Source organism: Alligator sinensis, unplaced genomic scaffold, assembly GCF_000455745.1.
Source record: "Alligator sinensis unplaced genomic scaffold, ASM45574v1 scaffold542_1, whole genome shotgun sequence".
Taxonomy (NCBI): domain Eukaryota; kingdom Metazoa; phylum Chordata; order Crocodylia; family Alligatoridae; genus Alligator; species Alligator sinensis.
In genome coordinates this window covers 82,455-99,295 of record NW_005841963.1, presented here as the reverse complement: position 1 = coordinate 99,295, position 16,841 = coordinate 82,455, and the positions used below count along the sequence as shown (strand labels likewise).

Sequence of the window (16,841 nt, the reverse complement as noted above, 5' to 3'; positions counted from 1 at the left end):
CTTATCTTGATCAAAATAACCAAAGAGGTGCGTAGTTTCCAATGTCTAAGAAAGATGGCATTTTGTTATTTTTACAGCTGCTGGATCAAAGATGGCACTGTCTTTTATGTGACTTGTGCTGGCTACTTCGGAATCATGTTTCTCATGAACATTGCCATGTTTATTGTGGTGATGGTGCAGATCTGTGGAAGGAATGGGAAGAGAACAAATCGGACCTTGCGGGAAGAGATCCTGAGGAATCTCCGTAGTGTGATCAGCCTGACTTTCCTGTTGGGCATGACGTGGGGCTTTGCCTTTTTTGCTTGGGGCCCCTTAACTCTCCCTTTCATGTACCTCTTCTCAATTTTCAATTCCTTGCAAGGTAAGGTGAATTCCAGTTCAGTAAGCAATGCAAAATAAAGCTGCTGATGTTATGGGAAGAGCTGCCCCAGCATCTTGAGAAAGTGACTTAAAGCCAAGTTTTTTAAAGATAAATACTTGCTCTAATGTGCTGAGTCGCTTTAATTCTCTCTGTTTCTCACTTTCCCATCTATAAAACAGTTAAACCCGTGCACACTATAAGGCTCAGTTTAGTCGTGATCATGTATAGTTCCAAGTCCTTCCAATAACATGCACTCCATGGTTACCACTACCCCTTTCCAATACAGTTTGAAATATACCAAGAATATCCAGAATATATGGCAAGCAAGATTGAGATTTCCTTTAGTGCAGAATTACAAATGTAGGAAATCCCTTTACTCAATGTTTTTCCTTAGGGAAACTGCAAAGCTTATAAATACTTGTTAGAAACTATTGCCAGATCATTAAAACAGATCTCAGTTCTGCATTGATTTACGGTGAATAGACAGTAGAATGATATATGAGACCAGCTTGGCTTTGGCTCTATTAAATTCCCAACAGTTTCAGGAAACTCCAGTGACTACAGCAATCCGTTTATATCAGTTTCCTTATTGAAGGTTAGGGTATTTTATTTTTCCAGCCTTGTTCATCCTTCAGTTGTGGAAAATGCTGTAAATTGTAATCAAGTCCTAGTACATTATAGAACTATGCAACTGACATTTAAAATGATTTAAGTTCAAAGCTGATTTGTGTATGTGCCATACAACGCAAGAGACTCCATCTCCCAAAAAAAATCAATAAGAGTGTAATTTATGGAAAGCTTATTATCCCACAAACAAATAAACGCAGAAATGAAACTACCGCTTGCCAGAGGTCAGCAAAATAGCTTCCCTTCACGGAAAAAAGAGAACTCACTTAATCTTTGCACTATGTGGATTACTTTCTATCTGCTACAGATGAGACAAATTTACTGCTAAAATTTATTGGGCTTTCATGGAAAGAGCATAATGTGGTGGTTTTTTTGGTTTGGTTTGGTTTCAAATTGAGATGCTAAAGAAAATGGCTAAAAGGTGGTATCTACACGTGCAGCCCAATCAGGCCTCTGAAAACGAATAAACTCCACAGCAGTATTTACAAGTACTACCCTGCTGCGGAATATTTTACTCCACGGAAATGCATGTGTAGACACTGCTGGGGCTGACTGGGACATGAGGATGCTTCAGTGTGAGGTCCACCTGCTGGCTAGCCCCACACTGGAGCATCCGCGTGCCCCAGCCAGCCCCTCTGCAGCACATTGAGCTGGGCTGGAACAGCCCCAGACTGGCAGGCTTATCCCCTGGGTCCCCTGCCAGCTGGGGCTGCTGCACCCCGGCTCAGTGTGCAGTGGTCCTGGTTGCATGTGTAAACACAGCACCTGGGAGCACTAAACTCTGATGTGTTATATGCTGGATTTTAGAGCTGCAAATCAAATTGCACATGTAGATGCACCCCCCTGAGAATAATTACAGACTAGACTCATAGCAACATAGGACTGGAAGGGAATTCAGAAGTCATCTAGTCTACCTCCCACATGAACACAGCTTTTAATCCTACCAAAATTATCCCTGATACATCCCTATCCAGCCTCTTAATGTCACAGAAGGAATTCTACAGTTTATCTAAGCAGCTTGTTCCAATACTTAGCTGCTCTACATAGAGGAACATTATTCTGGGGTTTAACATGAACCTTCCTTCTTGTCCTACCTTCAACAGCTAAAGAGGACAAGCTAAAATTCAGCAAATAGTCTCTTAGCATAACTTCTATTGCCTTCATTAGACGTTTTATATATAGTGTACTTGCAGGCTCAAGTAATGAGTCTCAGTGGGAAAATAACTATTTTCAGTGGGAAAGTGATGCACTTGCATTGAATACACATGAAAACAACCGTATTGTCAAAAATTAACCAAACCCCACAATCACCATTGCAAATACCTAATGAGTGAACACATGGGGAAAAACTGAAAATCAATTATTAGCTTGCTATGAGATATAGTATCGCAGTGCCAGAAAGGTTTGCTGAAGCTGAGAAAATTCATAGAAGAGTAGCAAAATCACGGAGGCTGGAGACCACCAGGAAGTAATGAGGTAAAACCAACTAAAGGAAAATTTGGGAGTTGTATCAGGAAATATTTAGAACAGCAAACTCTAGTTCTCCCACAGGAATAAGGTGAAATCAGCTTTGAACCTAAATCATTTTAAATGTCAGTTGCATAGTTCTATAATGTACTAGGACTTGTTGAATGTCCTAGGACATTCAAAGCTGATTTGTGTATGTGCCATACAACGCAAGAGACTCCATCTCCCAAAAAAAATCAATAAGAGTGTAATTTATGGAAAGCTTATTATCCCACAAACAAATAAACGCAGAAATGAAACTACCGCTTGCCAGAGGTCAGCAAAATAGCTTCCCTTCACGGAAAAAAGAGAACTCACTTAATCTTTGCACTATGTGGATTACTTTCTATCTGCTACAGATGAGACAAATTTACTGCTAAAATTTATTGGGCTTTCATGGAAAGAGCATAATGTGGTGGTTTTTTTGGTTTGGTTTGGTTTCAAATTGAGATGCTAAAGAAAATGGCTAAAAGGTGGTATCTACACGTGCAGCCCTGTTGTTGGAATAATTTATAAGAACAGTGAGCAATACTGTAGTATTCACTGGAAATACTTCCTGCTTTGGCAGGCTGATGGATTAGGGACATCCTTTAACTCTAATGGCCTTTGGATCAGACCCTTGATAAATAAGTCTTTCCCACCTCTGATTTCTCTGAAACTGTATTGGTCATAAGTTATATCTCTAGACTCATTTATGCCTTGGCATCTGGTGGATGGTAGTAACTACTGGTATTATTGTTTTTCATCTTTTCATCTGCATAGGAAATGATCTTCTGGATGGTTTTCTTTCTTTGATACTCAGAGTAAAACGCTAGAAACATCTCTTTTTTGGCTACTAATTTTACATATGCCTGCACAAGCCAAATACTTTGTAAGTGAGAGCCGAGCTAGAGCCACCCGTGGGGTCTGAATTTGGCTCTCAGAGACAAGTTGTGTCATTGACACACACTGTTAACTTCATGAATGATAAAATACTGAAAAGTATATCTTAAGGACTAAACCCAAACATGGCAAAGGCAAAGGCAAAGGGATTGCATCCATTTTTCTTACCATACATTTATGTATTTTCCTTGTTTACCTTTGCATATTGTTCCTAATTTTCACAATATTTTAATTCTGCATTACGTTTTATAATTATGATTGCAACAGTGCAAAAAGTGAAGGGGCACAGTAAGAACTAGACTGAGGCTTTAAAGCATATATTTAAGCATGTGAGAATGTGGACTTCTAACATACGTAAAGCACATACATTAGTGCTTCGCTGCATCAGGGCCCAAGTGCAAATTCAGTCTTTCTGAATATATAAAGTATATCTGACAAGGGACTAATGTATGTGAAAAAGAGGTTAATGGGCTTTTTCCCTTTCTAGATTATATCCTCTCATTCTTTTTATCAACCATCAATTCATTTGAAAATAGCATTATTCATTATTCAACTATCTTTACCACAAGCAACCAGGCTGGATCCACTCTGACCTCATTGCCTCCAGTATGGGCACTGGTTTAAGGTTATAGAAGCTCAGGTTCATGACCAGTGTGCATGCAAAGGGGCTTCATTACCCAGGGTTTTAGTGGATACAGAGCAGATTATTTTATGGATGGGAAAAATGCTTTCCAAATTACACATTGTCCTTTTGTTCTTCTATCCAAAAGTCTGTGGGCATTATCCCATAGTATTACTCATGATGAGGATAAAGGAAGAATCTCAAGGTTCCCCAGTTAAGTGTTTTGGCCTGCAATAAGACACACTTAAATCACTTTGCAGATGTTATCATATATGGATCTGGCAGTAGCAATTGCCTCAGGTGTTCAGCATTGGGTTGGCAGTGTCTCAGTAAATGAGAATGAAACAGGGACCAGCCAAGGCAAAGAGAAATGGAAGATTCCACAGCTAATGACTGCCTATGAAGAGCCAAGAAACTACTTCTAGTATCAAAATTAGCACTGAAGTATCTTTGGGGAATTATTGCAGTTATGCCATCAACCTGAGTTGATCAATGTTTAGCAATCCTAGCAACTCAGGGCATTCTTAAATGTGAAGGCTATAAAAAAAATGCAAAAAAATTATTGTTGCTACAGAACACACATGCGTTTGTGGACACCTTTACTACAACAATATGAGCAAACGAGGTAATTGCTTTTAGAAAATACTACTCGTGTGCCCATGTTGTAGTCTACAAATATATTTTCTCCAGGTTTAGGCTTATTTTCAGGAAATGCACATGAAAATACAGGTGCTGTTTTTTGTGTACTTTTTTGGTACAAAGACCTCCAGCCTCCAGGTTTTAATAATATTGGCCCTGTAAGTCTGGTACCTGAAGAGTTAAACAGACTAAAAACTCCCTAATAGGAAAATATATCCCAGTACTTGGCTTCCAGTCTTGATTTCGAACTTTTCCATGGTTCATTCAATTCAAAGCAAGTTCTGACGCTGTAAGAATTAGAGGACAAGTAAGCTTTCATTGGCTTGACCATATTTTACATTACACACCTCAGTGGTTCTGGTTGATTCCATTAGGAACAGGGGATACTGGTTTTCTTAATATGTTTCTGAAAAAAATATACATTGTATATTTTAAGGGAGCATATATACACATGTATATATGCTCCCTTAAAGAACAATACTTCTTAATATTTTTTTAACCTTTTTAAACTCTGCCACTCATTTTTTGCATTGCTTGCAGGTTTATTTATATTTATATTCCACTGTGCTATGAAAGAAAATGTACAGAAACAATGGAGGAGACATCTCTGCTGTGGCAGATTCCGGCTAGCAGACAACTCAGGTAAAAACAGGCTCCATTCCTTAGACCCAGGAGTAAGCTGGAAAAGGCCGATGGGCAGCTTACACAGCTACACAATTCAGGCCACAGATGTGAAAAGAGCAAGGAGTATGATGATTAATAGTGTATTGTTTCAATAACAGCAGTTGCTGGGGGGTCTTTAGATAAAACTTAATAAAAAAAGTCTTGAGACCTTGCTTTAAGTTTGCCAGCTGGTAAGTTTTGTAATTCTGTAATCATGGTTATTGAAATCCCTTTCATTTTCCTACAAGTCTTTCAGTATTTTAAAATGGTTAAAATACTTAGCTAGTGTAAACTGGTTTCACCTTATTGATTATGGCAGTTTTATACCGGGTATTGATCTCACCTCCAGATAATATGAATATTTGACTTAGCATCATTGACTTGAGAGTATTTGGTCACTTAGGTTTTAAGTGACTGCCATAGGCAGTTTAGCTTCTGACATTTTTTTCCAAATGACTTTAATGCCTGCAGGAAATTACCACTGTAAATTGTGATCCACCATACCATGTCAATTTATAATGAGAAAACGAATCATACCGTGAACAGGTTAACACAGGGTGCATCTACACATACATTTGATCTGAGATCAGTTTACTTGCAAGTAAATTATCTGAGAGTAAATGCTCCTGGGAAGGCATCTACACGTGCAGGGACATGGCATCAGATTTGCTGCTCTTAGAAGCAAACTGGTGCAACTTTCTGTGGCCGTGCAATGAGTCATTTTGAAAAGCCAGCCCTGCTCTGCACTCCCTGGCCAGCCATTTCCCTGGCCAGAAGCAGTATGCACAGCACAGGGGCAGCAGGCAACAGCTCTCTCCTCACTACCTCTGCCTACACACACCATGGCTGATCCAGCCCCTGCCCCTGGCAAAAATAACCAGCACCCAGGCTCCTGCTGGCCATCATGCTGGCCCTGTTGGCCCACTGTGCTGACCACCAGCTGGCCTATGGCTGTTTGGGCCCTCCTGGCTCCCTCACATACAGCAACAGTGCTGCAGTGCATTGTCCCAGAGCTGCTGCCATGCAGCTGCTCCCTGGACCCCATCCAGCTGGCCAGACCCCAGCAGGGACTCCAATGACAGGCTGCTGGATGCCATCAGCAGGGCTGCCTTCACCCTCCTGGGCATCCAGCCCTGCTGCCTCTGGGCCCAGGGCAGCCACGCAGCAAGGCAATGCCCCACAGCACCTGCAGGTTCCAGACAGGCTTCTGGGGGTGGGTGAGGATATTCTTGCTGTCACTTTGTGTGGCATCATTACTTCTTATGTACAGGTGCAGTTAAAAGCACCTTTCTGCTTTTCCATCCCCATTTTTACCATGATTGAAGGACCTGGCCCTGATAGCATAGATCTCCCAGTAGAAGACACAAAATTATTGAGGAATGAGGATTTATCACCATATATGTTTATAAACATATGTGCACTGTTGCACTGTTGTGTTGTAGTTACAAAAACAAGGGTGTGATTGTAAGTGGAGTTTTGTAAGCTAAGAAATGCAGATCAGGACCTTGAACCAACCAGGTAAACTAGAGTAACTCAGTAGTCCTGCATGTATTTGTTGTACCCACCTGATGTCTCTCACAAATTGTAAGTCCTGTACAGTAGAATACATCTCATTTTTTGCATGTACAGTCAATGCTTACAATAATGTGACCTCAAATCCTGATTATAGACCATTGGTGTAACCACCATATAAATATATAAAATATTATTTTTACTACCTTTTGGAACCAGTTTTAACTTTACCTATAAAGAACTCAGGACAGATTTGGACCTACCCTGAGTCTACCCAAATCTACTCAATATGAGCAAAATATGAGCTTGTTAGCTCAAGCTCACTTCAACAGATGGTGATGAAGTGAGCTTGAGCTCACAAAAGCTCATGCTATACATCTCTGGTTTTGCTAATCTATAAGGTGCAAATCTACTAAGACAGCTAACCACCTCTCTCTACACCTCTCTGACTTGTAAAATAGAGAAAGCAACTATGGATATAGCATTCTTAAATATAAATATTTCTCTTATTTCTAAAGCAAATCCATGAGAGAAGAAACAAAGCAGGCAACTGTTTTAAGTAATATAAAAAGTGCATCTGATGCTTGAAATTTAAATAGCTGATAAAAATAGGAGCTTAGTTTTAAAACAATTCATTTCAGTTGGAACCGTCTATTCATTTTCAGACTGGAGCAAGACAGCAACAAATATTATAAAGAAAAGTTCGGACAATTTGGGGAAATCCTTATCCTCTAGTTCTATTGCCTCCAACTCAACTTACTTGACATCCAAATCTAAATCCACCTCGAACACATACTTCAAAAGAAACAGCCATACAGGTGAGTTATTTCTGATATGTCACAAAGTTCCTATTTAGATGTGGTGCTTCAAATAATGAACATTTATTTTTGGTATCCTAGGTAAGCCAGTGACTTCCATATGAAAGTAATGCATAAAGATGTTACTTATCTGAGGTGAACTGAGCATTTTAAATTTGTGTTATTGTTTACTATGACTACATTCATTTACTAAGGACTTTTTATCCATTCCCTGTATAGAGTGTCCAGTCAAACTGAATCATGCATCTCTCCGTATAGGGTGTCCAGTCAACTGAACCTGCTTCTTCAGAAGCAATAAGCATCACAGTGCGGGGCAACAGGGATTCCCCCCCACCCACCATTTGGCACCCACGCAGCAGCTGCTCCATGGCACGGGTGCAGTGTAGCTCAGCAGGGCACTGCGCACTGCATGGGAGCTGGGGCGGCTTCACGTGTCAGCCGGCCTACTTTGCACCCAAGAAAATGTATCACTTTAGCAGACTCTCAACACTTTCCTGTACTAATAATTTGCTGATCATCTCATTTTAGAATTCAGTTTCTGTATCCAGTCATCAATATCAGCAATTATAGAATACAGTAATAAACTAGTTCCATTTCACTGACGAATAAAGAAATGTAACAACTTACCAGCAAATTTTCAAATTGTGCAAAACTCATTGCAATAGAAGTTGTACGACTCCTGAGATCCATAAGGTCTGGATAAATGTCAGATTTTCCTTGGGTCAGAAACAACACCGGATACTTATTTTGCTTATGCCGAACCCTGTAGAAAGAGTTTTAAAATACAGAACACTCTTTAACATATTCCTAAGGAAAAGGAATCTTTTCAACAGTGTTTCTAGCACACAAAGTAGAAACCAACACACGACACATAAACAGGTCAACTGATGCACACTCACCAGTGATAAGTTTCCACCCTTTAAGAACTTCAATTGTTTTGTGTCTTCCCAGACTACAGTAATTTACTGCATACAGATTAAATACTGCCAGATGCAGACGTAATCCCTAGTTCTAAGACAGTCCTTAATGTGACAAGTATTGGCTACTGCCAGAAAAATGTACTTTCCTTGTATTTGACTGTACTGAAAATACCCAGAACTATGTTGAAACTGTAGAATATGTATTACTTGGTCTTTATTTTCCTTATACAGTACCCTGAAGGAAACACCTTCCAAACTGATGCAAACCCAAGATAAGCATGCTGAGTAGTGCTCTGTTATCTTTTCTGCACCATCACTAAATACCATTCAATCCCTTTTAGCATCTCCACTGCCTTGTTCTGACTGTTCAACAAAGTAAATGAATAATTTATCCACTGTCAACTCTCACATCTAGCTTATAAGGTAGTAACTTGGGGGTCATCGTTGACCACAAGATGAACATGAGCCTGCAATGTGATGCGGCGGCTAGTAAAGTGACCAAAACGCTGGCTTGCATCCATAGATGCTTCTCAAGCAAATCCCGGGACGTCATTCTCCCCCTGTACTCGGCCTTAGTGAGGCCGCAGCTGGAGTACTGTGTCCAGTTTTGGGCTCCACAATTCAAAAAGGATGTGGAGAAGCTTGAGAGAGTCCAGAGAAGAGCCACGCGCATGATCAGAGGTCAGGGAAGCAGGCCCTACGATGACAGGCTGAGAGCCCTGGGGCTCTTTAGCCTGAAAAAGCGCAGGCTCAGGGGTGATCTGATGGCCACCTACAAGTTTATCAGGGGTGACCACCAGTATCTGGGGGAATGTTTGTTCACCAGAGCGCCCCAAGGGATGATGAGGTCGAATGGTCACAAACTACTTCAAGATTGTTTCAGGCTGGACATAAGGAAGAATTTCTTTACTGTCCGAGCCCCCAAGGTCTGGAACAGCCTGCCACCGGAGGTGGTTCAAGCGCCTTCATTGAACACCTTCAAGATGAAACTGGATGTTTATCTTGCTGGGATCCTATGACCCCAGCTGACTTCCTGCCCTTTGGGCAGGGGGCTGGACTCGATGATCTTCCGAGGTCCCTTCCAGCCCTAATGTCTGTGAAATCTGTGAAAAACTTCAACCCCTGGATTTTAGATGTTGGGATGCCTAAGTTGGGGTTCCTCTGATGCCAGGCTGGTCCTGGCTTGCGTAAACCAAAGCACAAAGAAGTGAGAGATTCCCCAGATGACACAGGGTATGTCTACACATGCTGTTAATGCTATAAAGACTTGCTGACCATGTCTGTATGAGCTACTTACTTCACAGTAGCATGTTAATAGTGTGCAGTAGCTTGTTAGTACTGTGCAGTAGTGTCACGTTGTATGAACTGTGAAGCGACACTACTGTGCAGTAGTTAGGAGCTACTGTATAGTTAGCATCACCCAGAAGCCATGCAGGAATACTACTGTTTAGTAATGCCAGTTACTGCGCAGTCATTTAGTACTTGGTTATGCAAGTGGGGAGCCAGGAGCTGAGCAGTGCCAGGACACTGGGGGGACAGAGAGCTATCCTGTGCCAGTGTTGCCTGGCTCCCAGATCCTGGAGGGGACCGGGAGCTGAGTAGCACTAGGACCAGGGGAGTTCCCCGTCCCCTGTGGCCCACTGGTACTGGGGCTGACTGGGAGAAAATTTGCTCCTGGTCAGTCTTTCCACATGTGCTACTGTGCATTATCTACTGCGCAGTTAGTTTACTATCTGTATTTATCAGTATTAGCTAACTGAGTAGTAGACTCATTTACAGCACAGTAAGTGGTGTGCGCATGTAGATGGTGATGCTTTACCGAACAGTCAGTTAGTCTACTGCTCAGTAAAGTGTTTCATGTAGACACACCCACAAGTAGCTAATGGCAGAATTAGTAATAGAAATGAAGACTTCCTAGCCTGTCCCCAGGTCAACCTGTCACCTACTAAGCTATAACATATTTATTTATAATGAGACAAATGAAAGCTATATGCATATTAATACTGATTTCCCAAAATATACACAATTATTTGCCCTTTTACAGATAGCATACATTTATTCCACAGCTAATCAGATATAAATTGTGCAATGACAAGTACATTCTATATTCCATTCATCCGACATAAAAATATGTTTATTTTAAGAATATTTTAATTATACTAGAACATTTTAACGGTACTAGTGGTTTGAAAACTGTTATACCTCAGACCGCCATAAAGTAGGGTCATAAACTGTGGATAACTGGCAGAAATACACAACAGGGTAATGGCCATTTGGGAGTGTAATACGAAATAGGATTCTACCCAAAATGCTGTCCCATTTTTGCAAGACAGGTTTCTTTTCTGATACTCCAATCTTCAATTCTGGTTATTTTGATGTGGCATAGTTCTAGGATTTACCTTCATATTTTTATACTGCCTTAACACTTGGTTCACTCAAGTGGAATAGAATTTTGTGGCTGATTCCCAGTGTTACAAATAGGTGTTGCCCCATTTAATTAAAACTAAGCAATTAAGCAACATTCAGGGCCTTCCAGAATTGTTTCCATTAGGAGGAAAAATTGGTTATATGACTCATGTGTTTCCTTGGTGTAAACTTCATTTACAAAGACCCTATAAAATCCTCTCTCCTTAAACACAGTGGAAACAAGCAACAATAGGCAATTTCCCTGCTCAGGAATTCTTCAGTGCGCCACTCCAAGAAGTTCTGTGGCCACAAACTTATTCTTAGGGTCCAATTCATAACTGTTTCTCCAGGCCTTCAGTGTCCTTATCATCCTCATGTGGACAACCAGACTCCTAGCACTTCAAATTTAGCTATGATATCTTGCCTTCAGTTAGCTGTGATAATGCCATGAGCCTGGGACAATGTCATGAGCTGACTTTTGTTTCCAAGTATCTTTACTATGGAAACAGAGGTTCCAGAATAACCATCAAACTTCATAGCTTCTGATTTATTTCAGTAAGTTTACTGTTATTGTAGTGTTAATTCAGCAGACTGGTCACATGGTCTCTGAAGATCATGTTATAAAGTTGCCAAATTTTACATGTGAGACACTCCTGTACACCTCTCTCTGATTCATCCACAACATAGTCTCGATTCAGGATGCCATACTGTTGCTTCACAAGTCCTGCTCAGGCTAAGGAAGCTGAGCAGTGAGTGCCCAGTACAGCAATTTTACACCAGTATTTTTGCTTTGTTACTTATGCCTAAAGATAAAAGCATGCTCAAAGTTAAACACTTTTAAATGTTTCAGTGAATTAAGCTCTTTGTGTAGAGCCCACAGTCGAGACCAAACATTTTCACTCCCCTGAATATGTCTGCAGTGCAATCTTAAAAATAAAATAAATAGAATGTACTAAAAAGAGGGGGAAGTGTTCCCAATAATCAAATTCAGGTAGAAAAAATAAGAAGAAAAATGTGAAACAAAACAAAACAAAACAAAAAAAAACCAAAAAACAAAAAACCAAAACAAAACAAAAAAACAAAAGCCCAAAACAAGTAAAGAAAAACTTCATATCTCTAAACCATGTCAAAGATTATCCTCTTGTTAAACCAGGAAGTTAATACATTTTTTCAACTTAAAGCTTAATTCTCTTCTTAGAGCCTTAGCTGCAGATCAGGATTCAAGATTCTACTGTTTGCTTAACTCTCATTATTAATAATTGGAGCTCTTTATAATTAGGAAGATGAACAGTTCTGACATAAGGGTCTTGCCCAGAGAAAGGAAAAAATAAAGATATTATTATTCAAACAAGTTTATTATTCCCAAGTGCCAACTCACAATTTAAAACTATTATATAAACTACTACTGAAAAAATTAATAAGGTCTAATATACTTTGCCAGTTGAATCAGGGCTGTAACACTTGTTAGTAGAAATTCAAGTTGAAGTGGAATCACAGCACTGCAAATTTGCCACTGTCACCATTTAAAGGGACCATCTGTGAAAGAAGTGTGGACAGAAACCCAAGAGATGAGATGATAACACTGCATATTTTGGGGCAGTTCCACTGGAAATTGGGAGAGCTATAACTTAAAACCACCCATCTCTTAATTGAAACTCTATGTCTATACAGGTGCTCCAGGGTGGGAAGAAGAGGCATTTTAATTAGAGCAGCTCCTGGACAGCCACTCTAATTAAAATGCCTCAGTGTCACATATATTCAGCATTCCTCATTTCAAAATGGATGCAGGGGTGCTGTGTTTTAACTAGAGAATGTTTGACAAGTTTTAGTTAAAGGGCCCTGCCACCATTTTGAATCTTGGGACGCTGAATATACATGACGCTGCAACACCCTGGAGCATTCTAATCTGAACACTTCAGCAGACTCATTTAATCACGTGTCCAGGCACCCCTAGAGCAGAGTAGAAGTTCTGTGAGTTTAAATTCATCAGATTGAAATACTTCAAAGGCATAGCTGCAGCTTGGACACAGGTTTGCACCTTCATTCAGGAAAAATACTTAAGCCCATAATTAAAGCTAAGTGCTTACCTAAACAGGGATTAGTTGAAGCACAGGCTTAAGGTATTTCCTAAAATGGATCCTAGCTGGTGATGTAATCCATCAGGGGACATCAAAGTATTCTATGCCTTTTTTTTTATTTTTCAGTGCTATTGTTCATTTGTTTTCTTTGAATTGCATGTGCCTTTTTAAAATATACATTCTATTATGCTTTCTTTTCAGTAGCAACAATCAAAAGTGATTATGGGTAGGCACAGTTTTTCAATATCTATTTTCTCCTTGAAGCCAACTTTTATGGCACTAAGTTGGCACTAAATATTACAAGTTAGCTTTGATCTATTTCAGTGGTTGTCAACCAGGGGTACGCGTACACCTAGGGGTACTTAAAAAAGTCATAGGGATTACGGTGGTGGGGAGGCTCCTGTTACTATGCACACCCTGGTGGAGGCCCGGGGGGCACATACCTCCCATACGTGCGTGGGGTGGAAGCAGCTGCTTTTGCATGCTGGCCTTTGCACACCACTGCAACTGCCCCAGGAGCAGTACAATGCCACATGCCCGCCACCACTGGGCTTTGCCACACCCCCTGCCCTCCCTGCAGCAGGACGCACGTGGCATTACACTGTTCCCAGGGCAGCTACAGAGGCATGCAAAGCCCAGCACGCAGCAGCAGCCACCTCCAACCCACACACAGATGGGGGTACGTGCCTCCCAGGCCTCTGTCAGGGTGCACACAGCAGCAGGAGCCCCCCAGCCTCCTGGATAAGCCATCTGATTGTCCCACACCCTGGCCCAGCTGGGGCCCCATCCATCCCAGTCCCTGTCCCTGTCTGTGCCCCACACCCTCCCTCACCACAGGGGGCCTCAATCTTCCCCCACCCCATGGCCTTTTCCCTTCCCCTACAGATTTACCTGCTGGGGGAGGGGTGTGCACACATGCTCAGCTCCACCAAATCATTTTAATATAAAGGGGTACATGAGCTGAAACTTTGGGACAGAAGAGGTACACTTGTTAAAAAAGGTTGAAAACCCCTGACCTATTTGATTCAAGGTCCACCGTCCACCATGGCTGTCCTGCTCAGTTTGATATCTTGGGTGACCTATATGTCCATGTGTGTGTGTAATAGATGTATGTGTTGGTAGCTGTTGTTAATATAGTTGTTGCTTTCTGGAATTGACCCAGACATTCATGTGTTTATGGTATAGATAATGTCTTCTAAGAGCATTTCCTCATCAGAGGTGGAGAACTCCAGGTAAAGTGTGCATTGCTTCTGTTGGATGCATGATCTGCACAGGGTGGAGGGGTACCACTTGCATGAAGTCCTACTTGGCACAAAGGATTATTGCTAATCAGAAACACTGCTTGTTTTTCACTATACACATCTTGGTCATCAATGCTGCCTTGCTGTGATTCAGAGGGCAAGTGTTCTTCAAACTCTGTCTGTGCTCTGCCTGGGGCATGAGGTGTTTGAAAGATAACTCTTCTAGAAAAATGCACCATGCCACAGCCTTAATGCTTACCCCATTTTTGGGAGCTGTAAGATACTGTTTCTCAGTACAGTCTGTGACCCTGGCAGAATGCAATCTCCTAGCCATTAGTTTTAAATATCTTTCAATTAAAGATAAATTACATCCGTATGATGGACGATGTTTTTCAGATACCCCTGGAAACCTTGTTGTAAGGTTCACAAGGTAAATGTTTGATAACATGCACAAAACAAATCATTCTTGTGAATTTTCAGAGTCTTCTGGCACAGCTGTGACATGGGACTGGCCATAACTGGTCACTTTCAGGGCTGAAATACCTTTTACACTGGTGTTGCAAACAAGGGGTAAAATCCTGGTTGCACTAAGGTCAACTGCAAAATTCCCATTAACTTCAATAGGACCAAGATTTCATCCATGAGATGTAGTCCAAAGTCCACTGAACTCAAGAAAAAGAGTCCTATTTGCCATGGGAACATGGTAGAAAATCATTTATTTGGGAAATGTGACTTGTTAATGGAGCCTCATTTAATCTAAGTGTAATGATTTGAGGACTGTGGAAACAACCTTCCCTAAGAAACAAGACTCCATTTTAAAATTTTAAATAAAATAAAGAGAAACATTCCAAATTCTAAAACCATTGGCTAGCGAGTAAAACAACTGAGAGACTGTGCAGTATCCAGCAGTTTGCAGAAGGGTGCAGAATTATTTGCTGTAATTCATTGGACATTTTCACCTGCTTTTCAAGAAATATTATTCTGATATGCCTGAGCCTGGCTCTTTTTTTCCATGACTGAAGCTGTTGATTTTCCTCTCTATAATCCATTTCTCTTTATGTGCAATGACAGCAGAATTTCATATAGCAAATTTTTATGAGCACTATGCCCTGGTATCATGAAACATTTTTTTGAAAATTGCATTTCCATTTTGTTTTCTTTGGTAATCAATATATTTCTCCTAGAAATAATTTTATAGCAATATAGCAAATACACCATTTAAAATGATAAAATATACTAGGTTTAAGAATAATAAATACATTTTGCAAAGTAAATATTTGAAAGTTGTTACACATTTTCACTTAAAGATGTATCAAACAGATGGCTCAGGGTGCTTTCCTTCATGAAACTATTCATCTTGCTATCTCACTTCTCGTTGGGTCCTATCCAATTTGTGTTAAAAGAATGACTTCCAGTCTTATTCATGAGAATGGAAGAGAAAAGGGAATTCAACAAAACAATGTATTTGGAGAAAAAGGGAAAAGATGATTGCTCACTACATGAGCTCTCCCTACTGGCCAAACTCAGAACAGTGATTCTGTTAGCCTTCAAAGTGGATATTTCCTTTTTCTATCTGAAAAAGAGTTTTCAGCTGAAGGCTATATGAGGAAAGTTTAGTGAGATAAAGATGACTGTTGTGAAGAAATTCAGGAGTCTCTTGCAGCCAGTTTTAGTGGGTGAAAGTAGAAAAAGAAAATCCACCTAGCAAAAGCAAAATATTTTTTCCTTATAGCTAAGTAGTAAGTTTAGCTGGCTCCCTCATGTAAAATGGAGATAAAAGACTAGCTAGAACTTCATGCCGTCTCTTCTTTGACTGCCCTGGTAAGCCAGGTAAGGATCTCATGATGATAACATGCAATCTGGTCATCAGAAGCATTTTTACCAACATCATCAGGAACTTCGGGAGTTCTGAACTTTAGAAACCTGAAGAAGAAATTAAGACAAAGATATTTTATTTCCTTTTTTTCCCTCTATATTTCATACTTGGCTTAGAGCACATGAAATATGAACATGTTTTCCTCCTCCTTTTAGTACTGCACACTAGTCCAATGTTTCCTTAGTTTGTATTTTTCACATGTTGGGAAGTCACATGGGTGCAAATGTAAGGGCAGTTTTAAACCCTGCTCTTTGAGTTTTACTTGTAAATTATATTTTCCTACATACTATTATTAATTTTGTTATTATTTAATAACTTTTTAATTTCTATTATTCACCCTATTACATTCTCCTCACTAGCATGTTCCTACTGTTTTATAGTTTGACTCATTCATTTCCCAAATGTTTGTAAAATAATATTCAAATCATCCCTTCTATTATAATACGGTAATACTGATGCCAATTCTAGAGCATGAGTAGCTAAACTGATATAGCATGGCACAATAAGATTCAGTGTCAGAATTTGGAAGAATATAAGATGAGAGAGAGGCAGGAGGATTTGGAAAAGGATTGGAGAGATGGGCCAAATTTCTGTGGGTTAGAACATGTGAATTTGGTGTATAGCATATATAATTGAAAAGCACATAGACAGGTAATAACAAGCAATTGAATGGCTTTCATGAAAAAAAAA

General features: G+C 40.2%; 1 protein-coding gene across 6 annotated transcripts in view; it reads left to right on the top strand.

Moving 5' to 3' along the window:
* Window positions 1–16,841, top strand: part of ADGRG6 (adhesion G protein-coupled receptor G6) — a 171,860-nt gene that overhangs the window by 141,637 nt on the left and 13,382 nt on the right. For all 6 annotated transcript variants that reach the window (XM_025200309.1, XM_025200311.1, XM_025200310.1 and 3 more), the window contains 3 exons: window positions 78–361; window positions 5,178–5,279; window positions 7,478–7,630. In XM_025200309.1, coding sequence (XP_025056094.1) covers window positions 78–361; window positions 5,178–5,279; window positions 7,478–7,630 — 539 coding nt within the window. The remainder of the gene's footprint in view (window positions 1–77; window positions 362–5,177; window positions 5,280–7,477; window positions 7,631–16,841) is intronic.